Raw genomic sequence first — 22,483 nt, 5'->3', positions numbered from 1 at the left:
GTTAGCATTAGCTTCAAGGCTAGTAGAGATCGTTGAAGCATCTTTCCATAAAGAATAAAAATGAATAAAATAAAATAAATCCTGATAAGAGCTGCAAACACCTAAATCGACCTTCTTACCGGAACTCAAAATTACAGACTTTTATTGTGACATCGCAGCTTCACAAATGGAGGGACGGGTGAATGAATGCAATTTATTTGTCAAACGGGAGCCAATAACCTGAACACAGTATTTCTTCACTCACTCCATTATCGTGGAGAAAATAAGCTGTAACGTTGCAATAAGAGACGTTTGCCTGTATTTCTCCGTCAGTTAAGAAAATACTCGAGCTCTAGGTTTGACAAAAAAAAAACACCTCTCAGGTTTAAAGGCACACAAAGATGTTCGCGATTTCTCAGTTTTCCTGAGTTCCTGTGGAGTGTCATCACAACAAAATTGCAAAAATTATGCAAAAAAAACCCAACAAACAACCTAAAAAAAAAAAAAAAAAAACAGCCCCCACTAGTGGCCCAATATGGAAACTACGTCGTATTATCAAGGCCTCAATCACATATTTCCAGCGACACCAAGGAATTGAACCGATTTCCCTTCAGCAGCTGCGATTCCCCGAGATTTTCTTTTTCTAAAACTCCCGAGTCTTTCGGTCACGGCGGGATTAAGCGCCGACCCGTCCCTGCCTGACTCATGCTAGCAGAGAGAGAGAGAGAGAGAGAGAGAGAGAGAGAGAGAGAGAGAGAGAGAGAGAGGCGCCTTTCTCCTGCCAGCGGTTCGTGTCGCTCCAGTAGAACAATAGACAAAAGACATCATTTATCCCAAATCTCATTGCCGTGATTGTTTCAATGGAAATGGGCTGCATCTCATCAGGGGGAAGTCAGAAAACAGTCGGCCAACAAAACGACGCCGCCGCCGCCGCAGGCCAAGCACACTGGCTAGTTAGCGGAGCGCCAATTAGCGGGGAAACAACCGAGCCGCCAACTGCTTAAAGAAGCTCTCCTTCCAGGTATTGGAGAGCCAGAGGTGATTCTGAGTGAGGAAACGCGTCGTCCTCCACGTCTAATTACCTTCTAGCTACCCTCAGTGGCGGATTTGTGAATAGAAGCAGCCACTGGACTGGAGCGAGCGCATGAGGTAATGTCATGTTTTTAACGATAACGAGGTAATGTTATATGTGTTTTGTAATCGAGATGATGTGAAAACACCCCCCCCCCCCCCCCCCCCCCCCCCACGATACTGTTGGAGAGGAGAGAGAACAAGCAAGACGAAAAGTGTTGTTTTAAGCGTTTTTTCGGTACGAGAAGGACGAGAATCCGTCGTCGCTCGTGTCGGAACAGATGGAATCAATCAGCTCACGGCGACTTCAAGGCCGCGCGGCGATGGCGGCGGCGGCGAGCTTCTTCCTCGCGGAAGATCGACGGCGACGGGTCGACACGGTTTGTTCTCCGTCACTCAAGAGACGAATGTGAGTTCAGCTGTAAAAAGTTTCATAACAGACGGAGGAAAACGGGACCTTGGAATTTAAAGCCTGGGAAGCGTGTGGATAAATGACTGTGTTTCGTGTGTGTGTGTGTGTGTGTGTGTGTGTGTGTGTGTGTGTGTGTGTGTGTGTGTGTGTGTTGTCATCTGTCAAGCTGAGTTATGGAGGGGAGGAGGGGAAATAAATAGGCCTCCCCATCTTCATCTTCAGAACACGTCAAACCTTCAAAATAAACGGTTTCAAAAAAGTTGTATAAATGATTGTTATTCACACAAAAAACGCATGAATATCTACTAAAAACATCTATAAATAGAAATTTTCTGCTATTTATAGATGTTCTCCTCTTTCACCGATTCCAATGTTTCTTTGTTTTTTTCTTACATATTTTAAAATGTTAAGTACTTTTATCAGTTTCAGCTGTTTGTTTTATTCTGTTTTGAGGTGATCAAAGCTCTTTTAGCCTTTCATCTTTATTTTATCTTGTGGTTTTACAGTCGTTCGAGTCGTCCGTAGAGATATTTTCGTCATTATCACATTTCACAGTTTTTGCTTCGTACGCTCGTCCCGCGACTAATTAGTGACTTCAAATGAAAATAAAGCATATATACCACCTGTGAACCACTAGATGTCACCGTATGACAACAGAACACTGATACAGCAAGACAGAAAAACCTCCATTATTACCGTAATTCACTGAAAAGGCAAGAAAAATGTCAACAAAAAAATCATATACCGTATATTCTGGACTATAATTCACATTTTTAGTTTTTTTTGGGGGGGGCGGGGCTTGTCGAGCTTGTCATGTGACTGAGGTGAGGAAGTGACTTAAATATAAGATTATACAATATATATCATATGTGACCACTAGATGTCACCATAAGACAACAGAAGACTGCTACAGTAGCAGAAAAACCTCGATTACCGTATTTCCCAGACAAGGCAAGAAAAATGTCTAAAAATAAAAAATTCTATAAAAATATAAAAGTTCAAAGAGAATTCAATCTACAGATTCTGTCAGACAGATATTGTATGATTACATCTAAAATTAAACTGTCTGCTATTAGAGTACGACTTATGCGTTTTCTTTCCTCTTCCATAATCTTTTGTTTTTTTAATGCGATTTATAATCCAGGAAAAGACGCGTCGTCCATGTTGAATGAAACTCAGCAGATGAGGCTTTTTACAGACAATATGTTGTGAAAATCCAATAAATATAAAATAAAAGCTATTCATTAACGCAGAATTTTGCCGCTACAGGTTTCTGACCATTTAAACATCACCCTAAATTAAAAACAACTCATAACTAATAATTCAAAGCTTCAAAACGCTAAATTATCAATGTTTCATTGCCACGAAATGTAAATAACTTAATATAATTTTAGCCATCGCAGAGTTAACATATTGAGATAAGCCCGCTTCTCGGTTTTGTGCTTGGTGCAACAAAAACCTCCATTTTTTGTTTCTTTTTTAAATGTATTCCGGAAACGGCCGCGTTCCTCTCACTTCACAGGAGTACCTCCACAAACACAAAACCAGCTCTCAAACTATTTTCTCTCTGCCGTCGGCTGATAAGCTGCCGTCCCGGGTTTCCCTCAGTGTTCGGCTGCAGAGACGTATAATTCCCCAGCAGAGAAGAGAGACTATCAAGGGAGGAATCCAATAACTTCGCTGGAGAAATTTGGCGGCTGCTCAAGCGGTGCAGTGAAATCTGTTTTTTTTTTTTTTTTTTTTCTTTCCGCCGTTACTTGAATCAGACAAGAAGAACGGGGCGCAGGAACATCAGGCCACGTTTACGTTTACATGGTGTATTTAAGTTAAAAATGGAAACTTTCTGTACAAGTTGTACCTCCGACTTGGTGGAAATCGGGAAAAACGAAACTTTGTCAAATCGACGCGACCAACTACTCGTTCCGCACGCGCTCAGTAGAGACGATAAGAACAAGGTTTCCTCCGCGGTGTCATGACTTGGTGCTTTTATTTTGACGGTCACTGGTATCACAATCCAACTTGGTGGTTTGTCAGTGTTTGTTCATGTTGAGAGCTCATTGCTGACTGTGTGTGTGTGGTTTTTATTACAAAAAGAAAAACAGCACCCACTAGTGGCCCAACAAGCTAACTACATCATTTTCAAAAACACTGCCTTGTAAACTTAACACTTCTCTACTAATTTCCCCAGAAAACGACTCCTGGCTGGGTGGGCCTGTTTACAGGGCGCGATGCCGCTTTACTCAAGTTACATTTATAATAAATACAGGACTTTAGCCTGTTTATTGTGAGTTTTCACTTGTCTGCCTGGGAGGAGGAGGAGGTGGAGGAGGAGGAGGAGGAGGAGGAGGCACATTTTAACGCTCAAACAGGCCGACGCATAAACGTCAAGTATGCAGAATCAGGGAAGGTAATGAGATTATCTCACTTTTCTCACTTGAGAATGAGTCAGAAATTACACAGGTCATTGCCGATACAAAAAACACAAGGTTTTATTTTCTATTCCAGTCATTCGCGGTAAAATCCCATCTTTAAATAAAATCCATTTATAGCTCGAAACAAGGCCGCCGGCTCGTTTGCTTTCTGTGAAAATGAGTCAAAAGTGATTTGTACATCAGAAGAACGGAGGCGTGACCTTTGCCCCCCCCCCCCCCCCCCCGCCGTCAATCCTCCGGAGGAGGAGAACCGCCAAACAGGTTTTTTTTCAATGCGCTTGATTTGTAGACTAAACTTTCGCCAGCGTTGTACACGTAAACAGAAATTAGCGGTTGATTACTGTTTTTGGTGTCTTCCTCAAGAAGCCGCGGCTATTCTCGCTCGTTGCTAAAAATACAAACACGAGTCTGAGGAAAGTGATTTATTTTGGTCTCCGTCAGCAAAAAACGCTTTACCGGAGCGTCGCTGGAACACGTCGGCGCCGTCACCGAATCGTTCAGCGAGTTTGACGAGTCGTAGGAAGATGCTTTAAAATCTAAAATCCACCTTCAGATTCATGCCCCCCCCCCCCCCCCAGTAAACAGGATGTAGCTGCACTACATTTTGGTTCCTACCCCCAAAAGTCAGCACTATATCCCGAGAGGAACTGTATGTCAGCAGTGATTTCCCGGGGGACACATTTAATGGGTGGACGGACCAAAATATATCTGTTTATAAGTTTGAAAGTGTTTTAAAGAAGCTCAAGACCAACTAAAGATGAGACTCACCTAGTATATTTGTGTAATGCAGCCACCGAGGTCAGTATATGGCCGTTAGCCTGACACGCTAATGACGCTAATGCTAATGCTGCTAATGTGGCTACAAGTGAGTGTAAAGTCATAAGTTAAAATATTTCTGTTGCAAATACAATTGTACAAAGGCTTCATTTTCATGTGTGTATATTCAAAATCTTCATTTAATGTGTTAAATGTAAGTTAAAGGGCTAAACTAGTAAAATAAGGGCTATAAATATATAGTTTGATACAGTAAATATCAGTTTACAAGGCATTTTATTGTCTAGAATAGCGTAAATTAAGGTTAAACTGAGATTTCATAGGCATTACTAGTAAAAGACTTTGTATATTGTTTAGTTATTAAGTATTAAGTAATTGTTTATGCGTTTGTTGTGTGTCAACAGCTCTCATGTTCTAGGGTCGTGTAGTTTTGTGGAGTGTAATAAACCCTGAGCCGGCGATCGTAGGTCATCTACACAGAGGGAGTCTCACAGGAGTTTAGTAAATAGTAACCATTAAGCATCAGCTCTCACTGTACATCAAAGCCTTTCATGTACAAAAGACGTAAAGTTCACACAATCTTCGGCAGCAGAGCACTCGTACGTCCGGACGTGCATCCACAATGAAAAACGTGTCGTACATGTCGTCCCTACAAACCGTATCAATGATCCTTTAAGCTACTTTCCTGTTAATCCTCGCTCACAACATTATTGCACATGGAGCCAACGGAACACAGAGACGTGTAAACAAGTTTCCCCCCCCCCGTCGACGCTGCGAGTTCCGCCGCTAGTCAGACCTTCGGACCGCCGCGGGTCGTGAGCATCTCGGCGGCGTTGTCGTAAACGGCCGCGGAATGCTAAAGCTCGGCGGGTCACGGCGGGTCCCCGAGGCCTCTCTTTCACCGCCTCGCATTCACACGGCGTTTTCTTATCTCCTTTCACACACGGCTTTCTTAGAAAGAGGACAGAGGGTTGAGGATGCAGGGGGGGAGGGGGAGGGGGGAGGGGGAGGGGGAGGGGGAGGGGGTGTGAATTCACACAGTTCACTACTGGCCATCCATCTCTCGGCTTGTTTTTTTTTTTTTCGTCAAGAGACTTCCTCTTTATGCGGCGGCACGTCGGGCAGGAGCTTCTAACCCCCCCGTCGAACTAATCCCCCCCCCCCCTCCCGTCGTCCAAGTGACTGAAACACGAGCTTCCCGGTGCCGCCGGCCCGAACCCCGACGGGGGACGTCGACACCCGGAACGGCGCGGGAGGGTGTGCGGAAGGGGTTAAAGGGTCCACAGCAGCGCCTGGGGGGGGGGGGCACCGCCGAGGATGCAACGCGTCTTAGCCACCGGCTAGCCTAGCAACAGGCGCAGCAGCGCGGCAACTCCTCAGCAGGGATCAGCGGTGGAATTCATCCAGCGCCTCTCTTGGCTGGACGGAGCTGGAAAGCTTCTTGGTGAGATTAAAATTTGCACGCGCACACACGCGCACGCGCACACGCACACACACACACACACACACACACACACACACACACACACACACACACACACACACACACACACACACACACACACACACACACACACACACACACACACACACACACACACACACACAGAGGACCCTGGGAGGACGGTGACCTCCACCAGTCAATGTGACAGAACGTCAGGACCACAGTTGCCACGGTTACCATGAAGAAGTATTACGATCACCGATGACCAGTTACTCCTTTAAAAAGTACCGAGTGAAAAAAAAACGACTTTACTGATTACTTGTTTTTAAAAGTAACTAAGTTAGATTACATGTAACTTTTTAGTTACTCTCAGCAGCTGCCGACAACACCCCCCCCCCCCCCCCCCTCACAGTGTCAACATGAAAATGGACTGATCACTGCTTCCTGGACCATGTTTATACATATTTTAGCCTTTGACCTTCATTCATTGTCCGCTACGATAGTGAGGCTACGATAGTTAGGCTACGATAGTGACGCTACGATAGTTAGGCTACGATAGTTAGGCTACGATAGTGACGCTACGATAGTGAGGCTACGATAGTGAGGCTACGACAGTTAGGCTACGACAGTGACGCTACGATAGTGACGCTACGATAGTGACGCTACGATAGTTAGGCTACGATAGTTAGGCTACGATAGTGACGCTACGATAGTGACGCTACGATAGTGACGCTACGATAGTGACGCTACGATAGTGACGCTACGATAGTTAGGCTACGATAGTGAGGCTACGATAGTTAGGCTACGATAGTGACGCTACGATAGTGACGCTACGATAGTGAGGCTACGACTGACGCTACGATAGTGAGGCTATGATAGTGAGGCTACGATAGTTAGGCTACGATAGTGACGCTACGATAGTGACGCTACGATAGTTAGGCTACGATAGTGACGCTACGATAGTGACGCTACGATAGTGACTATATGATAGTGAGGCTACGATAGTGACTCTACGATAGTGACTCTACGATAGTGAAGCTACGATAGCGAGACTACGATAGTAAGGCTACGATAGTCACTCTACGATAGTGACGCTACGATAGTGACGCTACGATAGTGACTCTACGATAGTGACGCTACGATAGTGACGCTACGATAGTTCCGCGAGTTTATTAGTAACGGCATCACTGGTCCCTTGTATGAAAGTCGTGTTGGAAAGGGAAGTCAAAGGCTTCACACACACACACACACACACACACACACACACACACACACACACACACACACACACACACACACACACACACACACACACACACACACACACACACACACACACACACACACACACACACACACACACACACACACACACCTGCGTGCTCTCAAACACCAGATGCTTCATCGCGCTGGCAGGTGTCAGGTCGTCCTTGTCGACAGAAGAGCGTGAAGGACGCAGGAAATAAACTCACATTTGTTTCTCTCTCTCTCTCTCTCTCTCCCTCTCCCTCTCTCTCTCTCCCTTTCACTCCGTCGCCATCCATTACCGCCAGGCTGAGGCGCCGTCACAACGCTCCCCCCCCAGAATCAGGGCAGCCGACTGCTTTCTGTCGCCGAGCTCCTCCAAGGCCGAAGCGTTTCACGTCAACGCTGCATGTGACCTCCACTTCAGCTGTTTGCGTTTGTGCATCAGGAAGAAAAGAACCGACGAACAAAAGCACGAAAAGGAAGTTGTAATCCAGGCAGGGACCTGGGGAGTCGTTCCCCGTCGACGCGTCGTCGGACAAAATCGATATTTCAAATTCTGGCGTGGGAACACAGATAGCTGACCTGCAGGAAAGTACAAAATTCAAATCCATTCAAGATGTCGGAGCAGGTTTGTTGATTTTAGACCGGAGGAGGAAATTGCAGGGCGATTCCCAATGTTCGGTTACAACAAGCGACTCCACCTGTTGGGTTTTGACCTGGAATGATTGTCTCGTGTTCGGCGCCATGTCAACAACAATAAAGTTCAACTGAAGTTGTACGAGGACACGACAACGTTCACACGACAAAGTTCTCTGCTTGCGTGTCTGTTTCCACGACGACGCTGCTCAGAGCTGCTGAAAATGCAGCTTTTTAAAAACAACAACAACAAAAAAAAAAAACAGCTCAGAAGGTGGAATTTTTGGAAAATGCCACAACTCTGTCTCTGTGGAAATGCAACTTTTTGAAAATGTTCCGACTATCTTCATGGGAAACGTAACTTGGAAAATCATTCAACTCCCGTCTCAAAAATAATTCTTTTTGAAAACGGTTCAACTCCGCCTCCATGGAAACGCAACTTTTTGAAAATTCTATGTCTGTAAATGGAGGAAAATACAACTTTTTGAAAACGGTCCAATTACGTCTCCAGGGAAATGTGGGAAAATGGAACTTTTGGGAAACACTCCGATTCCATCTCCATGGAAATGCAACTTTTTGAAAATTCTCCGTCTCCATGGAAACAGAGAAAAATCCAACTTTATCAAAAACTGAACTTTTGGAAAACTGTCTACATGAAAATGTAACTTCTTGAAAATTCTCTGTGTCTGGAAATGGAGGAAAACATAACTTTTGGAAAACACAGGAAACTAACTTTTTGGAAACGCTGCAACTCCGTCTCCATGGAAATGCAACTTTTTGAAAACGCTTTGATGCGGTCTCCATGGAAACGGAGGAAAATGACAGAGAAAAAAGCAATCGTTTTTTTCGGGGGATTGAATTCCTTTAAATAGAATTCCTTGAACATTCGTACTTTAAACTTGATCAGCAGCTCGTTTTATTTGATACCAACAAAAGTACAAAAAAAAAAAATGCGACTTCACTCCGACGCAGAGGAAAAACCTCAAGAAACGGAAGAACTAAAATCCGGCCGACGCCTCAGTTTGCGTCCGACGTCGAAGCGACGATAAGCCGAGATCTGCGGAGCGTCGCCGCCTTCAGTCGGCACACGAGAGAGAATTAAAGCGATTTAAGCGATACTTGGCCTCTCGACTTCAAAGTGTTTGCAGAAATCTGAAGTGGGAGAGAGAGAGAGAGAGACAGAGAGACACAGAGAGAGAGAGAGAGGAGAAGAAAAAAAACCAGTTGATGTTATGAATGTTTGATTTGGCCGGGCGAGTCCCGCGCTTTGATCTAAACTCTCGCTTGCGTAACCGACTGCAGTTTTGGAATCCAAATGACTTGGAAGTGTGTGAGTGAGTGTGCCGTCAGTGGGCCTTCGGATCTGATCTGGAATCAGCTGAATCAGTGAGAGGTCGCCCCCCCCCCCCGTCCCAGGTTCAACTCTAATTGCCACATTACTTATGTCCGGGGCAGAAGGCCGTTGTTGCTCTCGGCAACGGTCAATAACAACGGCCTTTAATGAAGCGACTCGTCTTGCCCGAGTGTCTCTTCGGTGCATCGAGGTACATTAATGCTTCAACGCTGCACGCCGTCGATACCAAAAAAAAAAAAACCCTACAATCGACTTGCGGCCATTATCTAACCACCCACGCAACCTCCGGATACGTCCCAAACGGATTCACCCATTTACCGTTAAAAACTAACAGACAAAAAGAAAGTTTCGCCACTTTTCACTTCGCTATGGAGTCGCCTCTTCTCTGCCTCTCGCAGAGGCGGAAAATCCCGGCCTAAGTGCCTCCTTCCCTTCCTGCCCTCACCTAACTTTGTATTTCCCCCCGCGTGCCGGGCCGAGATGAGACGTGGAGGATCATCCTCATCCCCTCTCATCCCTCAACTCTATTTTTCAATATCGGTGGAATGCCGGCCTTTATTTGCTCGGTGCTGCGTTACTGCAGGAATGTCAGTTTCTGCGTGCGTCGCTAGCCAAAGTGGAGCTCCGGGGCAAGGGAAGGGTGGGGTGGGGTGGGGGTCAAGTCCTGCCACACACCTCCACCCTTCCTCCACCCAATCCCCCCCCCCCCATTCCAGCCTCAACAGCAGCGTCACGAAAAGCTCCGTTTGTTATTGAATGTTTCCATAAATTGAGGAGGAATCAAATCTCAAATTCAGCCCCAGCAGAAAAGATTACCGTAATTTCCGGACTATTGGGAGCACCTGGATATAAGCCGCACCCATTCAAATAATAAATAAAAAATAACAATTTGGATTTACGTGATGCACCTGAACACATCACCATAAATCCATAAATTGGCCGCGTCGTTAAAGAAACAGGGTTCAAAGCTTGGAAAAATTTTAAAAAGCAGCTTATAGTCTGGTAATTACGGTAATTGAAGAACCCGTTGACATGAAAATGTTTCAAGTTTTTTTGTGCGTTTTTGTTAGAAAAACATTTTGCGTTTATATGGCAATATTTTGAAAACGTGTTTATACAGTACCACATAGTTTTCATGTTTAGCAAAAATTTTTTTTTAAAGGAACCACGCACACAAATACACGCAGGAAAAAAAATACGCTATAAACATTAACAATGGGAGAACAACGGGACATTTGGACAGACAATTGGGAGCACCTGGATATAAGCCGCACCCATTAAAAAATAAATAAATTCGGATTTACGTGATGCACCTGAACACATCACCATAAATCCATAAATTGGCCAAGTCGTTTAAGAAACAGGGTTCAAAGCTTGTGGGAAAAAATTTAAAAAGCAGCTCATAGTCTGGTAATTACGGTAATTGAAGAACCCGTTGACATGAAAACGTTTCAAGTTTTTTTGTGCGTTTTTATTTGAAAAACATTTTGCATTTATATGGCAATATTTTGAAAACGTGTTTATACAGTACCACATAGTTTTCATGTTCAGTTAAAAATATTTTTTAAAGGAAATACACAAATACACGCAGGAGAAAAAATACGCTATAAACATTAACAATGGGAGAACAACAGGACATTTGCGTGGACAGACAATGAAGTTGGATCGTTATTAAAGTGACGGTCAACTATGGAAACGAGCAACTCCCGGGTTATTGTCCTTCTACTGAGCATGTGCAGAACAACTCTTTACTGGCAAGAACGGCTCGTAAACCGACGTCCAAAACGCGTTAAAAGAACACGTTGTGCAACTTTGGCCTCAGCCAGACCGAGGAGGAGGGAAGTATCTTTGTACACGGCAAAACCTGCAAGTACATCCATTAAACTTCTAACTTGCAATAAAAAAAAAAAGGCCTTCACGAGTCTGGACACCATCTTTTAAAACACCGTTCGAGTTGTAAGTACTTATATTGGTGAACAAGAACTCCTTCTGGCGCTCCAGTTAAGGCTTTTATGTGGCCTTCGGCATATTTATAGAAACGCCACTAAATGCTGGAATCCACCTACAATTTGGACCAATTTAGATGGATGGCGGTGGATTTATTTTTTTTTTTTTTTTGGTGTTTCCCCTCGCAGGCCGGAGGGACCCGGTCATAAAGACCGAACAGACACTGTTCAGCACGGAAATGATGATGCTGGCTAATGAGGACCGTTCTCCTCTGATGACCGCGCACCCGGGGAGCCTTTCCAGATAATAGCCCCTCAAAAGCTCCATAAAAACGAGCGGCCGGTGGCAGGAAGGAGGGCGGGACGATTGTCTCAATGCAAAAGGACACTTGAAGATGACTGAGGCGGGGCTTTAAAGACTGAATTATAAAATAGCAATCCTCAAAGGGAAATTTACAGCTTTTAAATAGACTTTATTTCATCGAAAATGGCCGCAACTGTCCTAGATTTGTGGCCATTTTTACATTATTAACTCACAAAACGAGTGGAAGAAAATGACTATGAACCCCAAAAAACAATGTTGTGTGTTTACTCATGGGTTGAACTGGAAAAATTATAAATCATGGTTTCGAGACTTGGAAAGAAAAAGCGTCGCTCATAGAAATGTTTTTATTTTTTTATCTCTTATAACTGCTTATTGAACACAGATTTTTTTCTGCATGTATCTATCTATTGGTTTGTATGGATGTAGTTTACCAACATTTCACAAAAGCTGCTCACCCAAATTGCACGAAACCTTCAGGGATGATTTGTCGTCATCCAAGGATCAACGGATTTGATTTTGGGACGTTGACGGTCAACGCTTTCTGAATAAATCCACAAAAACTGCAGGGGGAAAAAAAAAAAAGTCCCATACAAAGCGCATGAGAGAGGCTCCTCGTGGAGGAGATCAAAGGAGATCGGCGTCGGTTGCCATGGAGACGTTCCCTGCTCAGTGCTACACACAGTGACGTCACTACCCGACAGGCGACGTAGCAAACTCAGTTTCCGACATATTAAATGTGGCGTTGGGGGGACTCGGCGTAGCGTAGCTCTAGTTTTCATTTTAGATTTACTTTTCAATTTCCAGGGACGCAGTTGTGACGGTGACAATAAAAACCCTCTTTCTCAGTTTCATTTTCAACGCGGCACAAGAAGTGTCTGACTCAAGGTATCTCGGTTGGAAACGTGACCCCCCCCCCCCCCCCCCTCCGCTCCCCCCTCCCCCAACGCGAAACCAGAACGTCTTCCTGCCCAGTCAAAGCCGGTTCTGATCCTCCCGTTCCGACTCTGCCCCGCGGAGCTCCGGCTCAGCCCCCTTTGAGCTCCAGATGAAAGGCCGAGGGGAAATGGCAGACATACTGGTAATATCCGCACCGGGACGCCGCCACTACATCTGCCGGCCAGCCAGGCCCGACGCACGCCAGCCCCAAGAGCCCCCCCCCCCCCCCCACCCTCACCCCCACCTCTCTCCATCCAGCACCAAATCCCACGTCCACCCTCTCGTAACCCTCCTCTCTCACGTCAGATTGGATCACAGCTCTCCATCTTACATTGGCTTCTCCCTTCGACTGTTTTCACAGTTCGAGACCTTTATCTTCCCCCTCTTCACCTTCGGCGGTGACCTCCAGTCCTCCGACTCGCCTCATAATCCCCCCCCCCCCCCCCCCCGTCCTGGATCGGGTGTAATCTGGCCAACGCCGGAGTGGGTCGGCCTTATCCCGGCCGAGCAGCCGGCCACGTCAGGAATGCCGTTCGCCCGCCGGCGCCAGCAGCTGCTGCACACCTTTATGGCCTCAGAGGCTTTAAAGATAAGTTCACTTCATGCCGCCGACATTCAGGTACAAACGCAGTAACAAGCCAATAAATGCAGCCGGCCCACATGAAGGTGAACCGCAGGGTCACGGTCACAGACGTCCCCACGCAGTTCTGCCCGTGAAACACCAACACACATTAATGGGACATTCAAAAGTCCCTTCGTCGGTGCATTTTTATGGACGGACCGATACCAGTACCAGGCATCGGTCCGATACCGAAACCAGTTCCAATACCAGGTATCGGCCCGATACCGATACCAGTACCGATACCAGGTATCCATCCGATACCAGTACCAGGTTTAGGGCTGATACCAGTACCAGGTATCGGGCCGATACCGATACCAGGTACCGGTCCAATACCAGTACCAGGTATCGGTCCGATACCGGTACCAGTACCAGGTATCGGTCCGATACCAGTACCAGTACCAGGTATCGGTCCGATACCAGTACCAGTACCAGGCATCGGCCCGATACCGAAACCAGTTCCAATACCAGGTATCGGCCCGATACCGATACCAGTACCGATACCAGGTATCCATCCGATACCAGTACCAGGTATAGGGCTGATACTAGTACAAGGTATCGGGCCGATATCGATACCAGGTACCGGTCCAATACCAGTACCAGGTATCGGTCCGATACCAGTACCAGGTATCAGTCCGATACCAGTACCAGTACCAGGTATCGGTCCAATATCAGTACCAGGTATCGGGCCGATACCAGTACCAGTACCAGGCATCAGTCCGATACCAGTGCCAGGTTCAGTCCACCGCAGGTTCAAGGGCAGACAGACTCTTACGCACACAGTGGATGACGATATTTACATTATTGGACCAACATGGATGCAGATTGTTGTTTCTTTATGGAATTTAATTCATACTTGCAGCTAAAGGCTAGCTTGTTTTTATTTGATCTAAACAACCTCAAAACACCCATATAAAGCACTGACGGAGGGACGGCACGCAGTCCTCAATGTCCCCCGTCTCGTCACGTCTAAATAATCATCTTCTCTGACATCACGGCGGAGCGAAACAAAGAGCGCCGGCGGCGGAAACCATTCAGTGCGTGAAAAGGCGCCGGCGGCCTCGTGCACCTTGGCCATGAGCTCGGCGGTTCTTTCCAGCAGATGGTGTTTGTTACCAGGAGAGAATTCGAAGCTGTACGATTCAGACTCGCCCCCTCCCCCCCTCCCCCCTCCCCCTTTGTGACTCATCCCTCCGGGTCAATCAAAGGAAGTGTTTAGCCAGGCATTAACGCCTCCTCCGTTGGAGAGACGGGGATGGATTACCTGCCCTCCCCTCATTTTCTTCTTTACGACTCGTCACCGACAGACGGCCTCTTTCAACAACAACAACACACTTTAAAAACCTGCGCATATAAACGGTGAACCTGCGAGAATGGTTTTCCTCCCCCCCCCCCTCGTTCTGCACGACGGCGATAAGATTTCCCGACGACTCGAAGCAGTTTTTCCCCCGATTCAGACACAAAGACCCTCGCCGCTCGATCCAGACGGACAGATAAGTCACTGTTTCTACCTTTTTTTTTTTTTTGACGCGCAGACATTTGGTATTTCCCCGTCTTTCTTTTTTTGTTTTTTTTTCCCCCTCACAGAGAGATAACGCTCTTATGTGGGCACTTCAGAGATTAATCCGTTAATGAGCGGCCCCGCAAATGAATAGCTCCTTTTTTTTTGGAAGAAGCGGCGCTAAGTGTTCCCGGGGCTACTGCAGTTAACAAGCCAGAGCCACGCAACAACAGTGGACCACAGAGGAGGCGCTCATCGCTGCAGGGGCCACAGATAATACGCTCCATTAAAGACCGGCTGATTTATTCTCCCGTTCGCCGCGGCGGCGGCGATTCGTACACGACCGGGCCTTGTTGGGCCGCCGCACACGGCGCATCCGCATGCCTCCGGGCAAGAATGTGAACGGCGATCAAACAGACGTTACATCATGCAGTCAGACTTTCCTTCAGCCGGGATGAAACGAACGGGGGGGGGAAAAAAAAAAGTGACATTTAAAGGAGTCGTATTATCCAGATTTTTAACTCTTTCACTTGGTCTATGTCGTCCAGAAGTCTTGGATTTAAAGGTTATTTCGTCTCTTTGATTTTCCCTCCATTAGAATATCGGCTCCTAGGAGCTGCATTCAGAATCTGCTGTGTCTTGTGTGAGCCGGGCTGGCTCCGCCCCCACACACACGTCCATCTACGAGGAAGAGGGAGGAAGTACTTCCTCTCGTGGCGCCATGTGCCAGAGCAGAGCTGCCTGATTGTGGGAGGAGTCAAAGGGGGGGAGGACCCTACCTTGATTGTGATTGGCTAAAACCCCCCCGATGACACTATATAGGGTTTGATTTCTGATTGGCTGCTTGGAACAACACACTTTTTAAAAGAGAGAGAGGGAGGACACACTTTCTTCACTTCTGGGGCGTCGTTCCAGGTGTGGAGACGATTCTTACTGCTGGAGAACTTTTAGAAAGTGATTTTTTCCATAATATGACCTTTAAAAATCATCATCATCATCACACATCAGCCCATCCTGTGTGGCCTGGACCGGTAAAATAGTGCAATAATAATCTTTAAATCTAAACTTTGACATTTGTTTGATTTGTCACGAAGAAAATGTTTATTTTGAAAAAAAAACAAACAAATCCTGACAAAAAATGAGTACAACCTCAACATAAAGACAATTTTAATGATGCAAAACCAAACAAACTTCTATAGCCGTTACCTTATCGGTGTTTTTACAAACTCGCACGGCTTTGAGTCCCAGTTTGAAATCAACCACGTCGATTTCCCTTCTTTTATTAAAATAACAAGTGACGTCCGGCAGGAAGCCTGAAACCTCATCAAGAGTCCCATCATCACATCTGGGCGACATGATGGAGGGCGAGAGTCTGTTCTGTTACAGATTAGCCCCGTTCATTAGCTCGGTAATGAAGTCTCTCGCGGTCATGCCCCCCCCACAACCCCCCCCCCCCCCTTTATTTAATCACCGTTTAATTTATGGAACTGTGGCGAACGTTCACATTTTGAGAAATCGTAAAGGGGCGTCAAATATAAAGCTCATCATTGCGATCACTTCATTACGTCTCCATGCACTTTAAATATGAGCGGAAACTCGATTGCGATTAACTCACACTCTTGCTAAAATCAGTCTCGACTATTAATAAGTGAAGTCAAAAGCACAGAAATGAACGGAAAATGACTAGAATCAACAAACTGCTCGACTTCGGGACCAGCAGATGTACATGAAGCTAAAAAAACAAACAAAAAAACACAAATCACAGCAAACAAATGACGCTATTTCAGTTTATTTATGCAAGCAGATTTCCTAATTATATTTCACGACTGCCGCAAGTGAAGTAAGTCGCTTGGCAAAGCGTCAAGTGTGGTTTATGTTGCATCGAGGAAAAAAATGGATTATCAAACAAGCTGCTGGCGTCTTTTTCATTCGTCGTCTCGACACGCTATTTCCTCACTGAGCTGCAGCCGGGACATGGCCAACACACGCACACGCACACGCACACACACACACACACACACACACACACACACACACACACACACACACACACACACACACACACACACACACACACACACACACACACACACACACACACACGTTGATAATGTGCCGCATGGCGCTGGGAGAATTCCAACGTGACGTGTCGACGTGCTTATCAACTGATCAAAGCAAAACTTGATTCAACACCTTTCATCTTTCTCTTTGTCTTTCCCACTGATGGTTTTTGCAGGATCAGCAGCACGTCAACGTGAACGCTTTACGTAAAGGGACGACAGAAGTGACACACGTGGACGGCTGTTGTGAAAGTTCGCTCTATTGCTTGTTGCCCCCCCCCCCATTCAGTCACACTGGTGTCCAGCAGCAGCTTCACCCCCCGGCAGTGTTTTCTCCTCAACAATATAGTCTTTGAATAGTCTTTTTTAATGAGGAATTGTAAAAAAAAAAATAAAAAGACAGTAGTCCTGAAGGTACAAAAGAAAACGTAGCAGGCAGGTTCTAAAAACAAATTACAAGTTAAAATTTTAAAAAAAATGTTGCCTACATGCAAAAAAGACAAGGTTTTGTACGGAAGAGGATTCGGGCCACTGTGGGAAAAAAACCCCTGAGTTCTGAGTTTAAACTCAGATTTAAACTCAGATTCTGAGTTTAAAGCCAGAATTCTGACTTTTTTCTCAGAATTCTGAGTTTAAACTCGGAAATCACACATTCGCTTATGGCGTATACATTTATTATTTATTATATTATAATTTCATTGTAATTATATTATTATTTAATAAGCACAGGTATCAGTAGTCCTAGAATTAAAGCAGCCGACTATAGATATATATAGATAGATGTTCGTCACGATGGCGTCTTTTCCTCTCCTCTTTGCTTCAGTTTGAGTTTAAACTCAGAATTCTGAGAAAAAAGTCAGAATTAAAACTCAGTTCTGAATTTAAACTCAGACTTAAACTCAGATTCTGAGAAAAAATTCAGAATTCTGAGTTTAAAGTCAGAATTCCGAGAAAAACGTCAGAATTCTGAGCTTAAACTCAGATTCTGAGTATAAAGTCAGATTTAAACTCAGATTCTGAGAAAAAAGTCAGAATTCTGAGTTTAATCGTCAGAATTCTGAGAAAAAAGTCAGAATTCCGAATTTAAAGTCAGAATTCCGAATTTAAAGTCAGACTTCTGAGTTTAAACGTCAGAATTCTGAGAAAAAAGTCAGAATTAAAACACAGATTCTGAGTTTAAACATTTATCTATATTTATACTGAGAAAAAAGTCAGAATTCTGAGTTTAATCGTCAGAATTCTGAGAAAAAAAAGTCAGAATTCTGAGAAAAAAAGTCAGAACTCAGGCTTTTTTCCACAGTGGCCCTAATCTTCTTCTGCAGTTTTGTGTGACGGTGTGGGAGGAAAACCAACCGCGGAAATTAGGGAAGACTATTGTGAAAAGTCGAGAGGAGATGAAATGGCTGCCGTCAGAGACGACACCCTCCACCTCACCCCCCCCTCCCCCGCACGCCTCAGATCTGTACACACGCTGCTGCGGCGGCGGCGGCGTGTCGTCGCAGGACGTGATGAACCTCCGGAGCTCCGCCGCTGTTTGAGGATGTGATTTAAAGTGAATTTCCCTCGTCGGCTGGGAGGCGAGTGAAAGAGATAAAACTATCGGAGGCTCGATGAAGCAGAGAGGAGAGGAAAAGACGCCATCGTGAAGAATACCTATCTATATCTATATATCTATAGTCATCTGCTTCGATTCTAGGACTACTGATACCTGGGCTTATTAAATAATATTATAATTACAATGAAATTATAATATAATATTACATAATAAACATATACGCCATAAGCAAATGGCACACGAAGGTTATGCTGTATTTATGACCATCGCCAGTGAAAAGTTATCGGTGCGTCTGCGTGTATTTATTGATTGGCTGATATACGTTTTACCCACTTTGTAAAAAACTATTCAACCGAATTGCAGGAGATTTTCAGGGATGATTTGTTCTTATCTGAGGTCACGGAAACACGGTCAATTTTAATACAACTGACAAAAAAAAATACCCCTCTTGACCTTTGACCCCCTCCTGACTGCTAACCAGGGTAACGAGGTCACTGCATCATGTGACATATCAGAGGAGAGGAAATTAAAAACCTAACATTTAAGGTGTTGGTTTGACGTCAATCGGATCAAAACCGACCGCGTTGCGGCCAAAAATAAGTGTTTTGACCTTTGCGTGACCTTGACCTTTGACCCCACCTAACTGCTAACCAGGGTGACGAGGTCACTGCATCATGTCGCATATCAGAGGAGAGGGAATTAAAAACCTAACATTTGGGTGTCAGTTCGACGTCAATTGGATTAAAATCGACCACGTTACTGCCAAAAATACCTTTTTTGTGACCTTGACCTTTGACCCCACCTAACTGCTAACCAGGGTGACGAGGTCACTGCCTCATGTGACATATCAGAGGAGAGGGAGTTAAAAACCTAATATTTGGGTGTCGGTTTGACCTCAAGCGGATTAAAACCGACTGCCGGCCAAAAATAAGTTTTTTGTGATCTTGACCCTTGACCCCACCTAACTGCTAACCAGGGTGTCGAGGTGACTGCGTCATGTGACATATCAGAGGAGAGGGAATTAAAAACCTAACATTTACGTGTCGATTTGACGTCAATCGGATTTAAACCGACCGCGTTACGGCCAAAAATACCTTTTTTGACCTTTACAAAGTATCCCAGGTGCGACTTGGTCTCATGCCTGGCGACCATTGACCCTCTGCCCCGTGTCTGTGTGTGAGTGTGAGTGTGTGTGTTTTAAGGACTCACGGCTCTTCTCCTGCCCGTCCCCTGAAGCTTGACAGCCGTCTTCGTCGTCGCACTCGGTGGCGCTGCCCTCCCCGGCCTCGCCGCTGCCCAGGTCCTCCCAGGCCTCCATCTGACCCAGTCGGGGAAACTTCTCCTGGGTCTCCTGCACAAACGTGGAGCCTTTTACACTTTCTTCCTCCCTCCGTCCCCCCCCCCCCCCACCGAGGCGGAGAGACGACGACGCGTTCACCTCCGGCGGCGTGTCGATCGTTGTCACTAATTAACCTCTGGAGCCGAGTGTTTGTTGCCATGGCAACTGACAAGGTCAATGTAAATTAGTTTTCTAAATAACTGTGATGTTTCTATTCTTTGTTGTTGTTTTGGACTTTAATTATGGAATCTAATTATACTCCCGATGCGACCTTGAGCTGGTTGTATTTGCAGGATCTGGATTCAGAAGCTGAGACGCTGAAAACAACGTGGTTTTCCCGTCCTGCCACTAGTGGGCGCTGTTTGTTTGTTTGTTTGTTTGTTTGTTTTCGTAAATGAACCCACCAACAAAGCAGACAAGTTGTTGTAAACTTTAACAACGGGAGAACACGGTCCACCAAGTTGGAGTGTTACTATGGTGACTGTCAAAATAAAAGCACACCAAGGTCCAGGAAGAACATGAGCTTCAAGGTTTCGAATCACAATTCTGTTGTTTGAGAGAGAGAAAAAAAATTCCCCTTTAACTTTAAATCAACGCTCCGGCAGAGAGAAACTGCGTCGCGTCACTGAGCTTCTTCACGCACACGCACACACACGCACACACACGCACACACACGCACACACACGCACACACACACACACACACACACACACACACACACACACACACACACACACACACACACACCGAGTCGTTGCTATTCATACCTGAGCAAACAGTGAATTAACTATGCATGAGAAAACAAACACATTCGCTCCTGGTGCACAGCTGACCTTTATATGGAGGAACGACTGGCGGAGACGTGTGTGTGTGTGTATATATATATATACATATATATACACACACACACACACACACACATATGAGTAGAGAGCTTTATTCCTCCCCAGGGGGAAACACAAACTTACAACAGCTCAAGGTAAAAGGTGCAGAACTTATAAAATTAAGGAATTAAAATATGTAAACATATACATATATATACATACAGTATATATACATATACATATATACACATACATACATACATACATATATACATATATATATATAGACACACACACACACACACACACACACACACACACACACACACACACACACACACACACACACACACACACACACACACACACACACACACACACACACACACACACACACACACACACACACATATATACATACACATATACATACATATACACACATACATATATACACACATATACATACATACATACATACATATACACACATACATATATACACACATATACACACACACATACACATACATATACACACATACATATATACACACATATACATACATATATACACACACATATACATATACATACATATACACACATACATATATACACACATATACATACATATATACACACATATACATATACATACATATACACACATACATATATACACACATATACACACACACATACACATATACATACATATACACACATACATATATACACACATATACACACAAATACACATATACATACATATACACACATACATATATACACACATATACATACATATACACACATACATATATACACACATATACATACATATATGCACACACATACACATATATACATACATATATACACACACACACACACATATATATATGCATATATATCAGTTGGGTCAGTAGATCGTCGCTCCGCTGGTACAGCAGGTCGATTCTATCAAGTCAGAAAATCCCCTGAAGCAGTAAAATGCAGTATCGTGAGTAAAAAAAAAAAACTACATTCACCAAGTAAAGACACGCGTAGCAACAATTTGAGCAATTACAGCTCCTGCCGTGAGTGTGACGTCTCGTTAATTAACCGCCGCCGCGACCTGACGAGTCTCTTTACGCTTCGGAACAGAAAAAAAAAAAAAAAAACGTAAAATTAAACTCGATTACTTCTCTGCAATGGAAGTGATGAATGTCGTTGGTACGACTTTCCCAAAAACTCAAAGTTGATGTTTGGTTTCTGCAACCTGGCGTCGCACACGGATGATCTATTGCGCAATAAAGGTGGTTTTGGATATTTAGGCGTTTTACTGTCTGTGCAACAGAGAAGCTGTAAACTTGATTACAGACTCGGATTCCTTCAACGTCGCAGCCCGTCTGTTTTGATCACGAGCCACACCCCGTTAAAACGCCCATAAATCTAATTCCCGCCGTCGTTAAGCTCTTAAAATGACAGGCGAGAAACACGCAGCTACATAATGAGGAATAATCGTCCCCGTGTTTGTCTGCAGTCGTTTCAGGTTATTAAAAGAGTCGTTCCTCAGCGTGTCGGGGCGTTTCTGCTCCTGGGCGGCTGGGGAAAGTGAAACTGGGTTTGATATCGCCAAGCCGCCATGTTTCTCCGCTTGAAGTGACACGAAGGACGGCGGCCGGGACGAGACGGCAACCGACGCTCATCTGCGAAGAACGACGGCCGGAAGCGTCGTCTGCTTCGGGTACCGAGGAAAAGATCGCAAGGAAAGTGAAGTTTTATGGGTCGGGGTCGCGTGACGACGGTCTGTGTGCGACTGTGTACGAACTGGTTTCAGGATTTATCCCAGTTAGACGAGTCCCAGTTAGACGACAGTGGGTTCTTCCCCAGATAGACGATTCCAAGTTAAAACTACTTTTTACCCCAGATAGACGATTCTGAGTTAAAACTACTTTTTTCGTTCCCAGATAGACGATTCCCAGTTAAAACAACTTTTTTTCCCAGTTAAAATGACTGTTTTTTCCCCCAGATAGACGATTC

The 22,483-nt window shown here is 45.0% G+C and overlaps 2 protein-coding genes across 3 annotated transcripts in view; one reads left to right on the top strand and one right to left on the bottom strand.

Annotated features, from left to right (window-relative positions):
- Positions 1-22,483, top strand: part of LOC308135371 (uncharacterized protein) — a 432,222-nt gene that overhangs the window by 14,909 nt on the left and 394,830 nt on the right. The gene's annotated exons all lie outside the window — the stretch shown is intronic.
- The window catches only part of gpc5c (glypican 5c), a gene marked incomplete at its 3' end in the record, with an annotated part of 119,758 nt that overhangs the window by 2,690 nt on the left and 94,585 nt on the right, over positions 1-22,483 (bottom strand). The window contains exon 8 of the mRNA XM_080502953.1: positions 19,502-19,643. Within this exon, the coding sequence (XP_080359079.1) occupies positions 19,502-19,643 (142 nt within the window). The remainder of the gene's footprint in view (positions 1-19,501; positions 19,644-22,483) is intronic.

Source organism: Blennius ocellaris (assembly GCF_963422515.1).
Source record: "Blennius ocellaris genome assembly, chromosome: 10".
Lineage (NCBI taxonomy): Eukaryota > Metazoa > Chordata > Actinopteri > Blenniiformes > Blenniidae > Blennius > Blennius ocellaris.
This window is presented reverse-complemented; position numbering and strand designations above follow the sequence as displayed.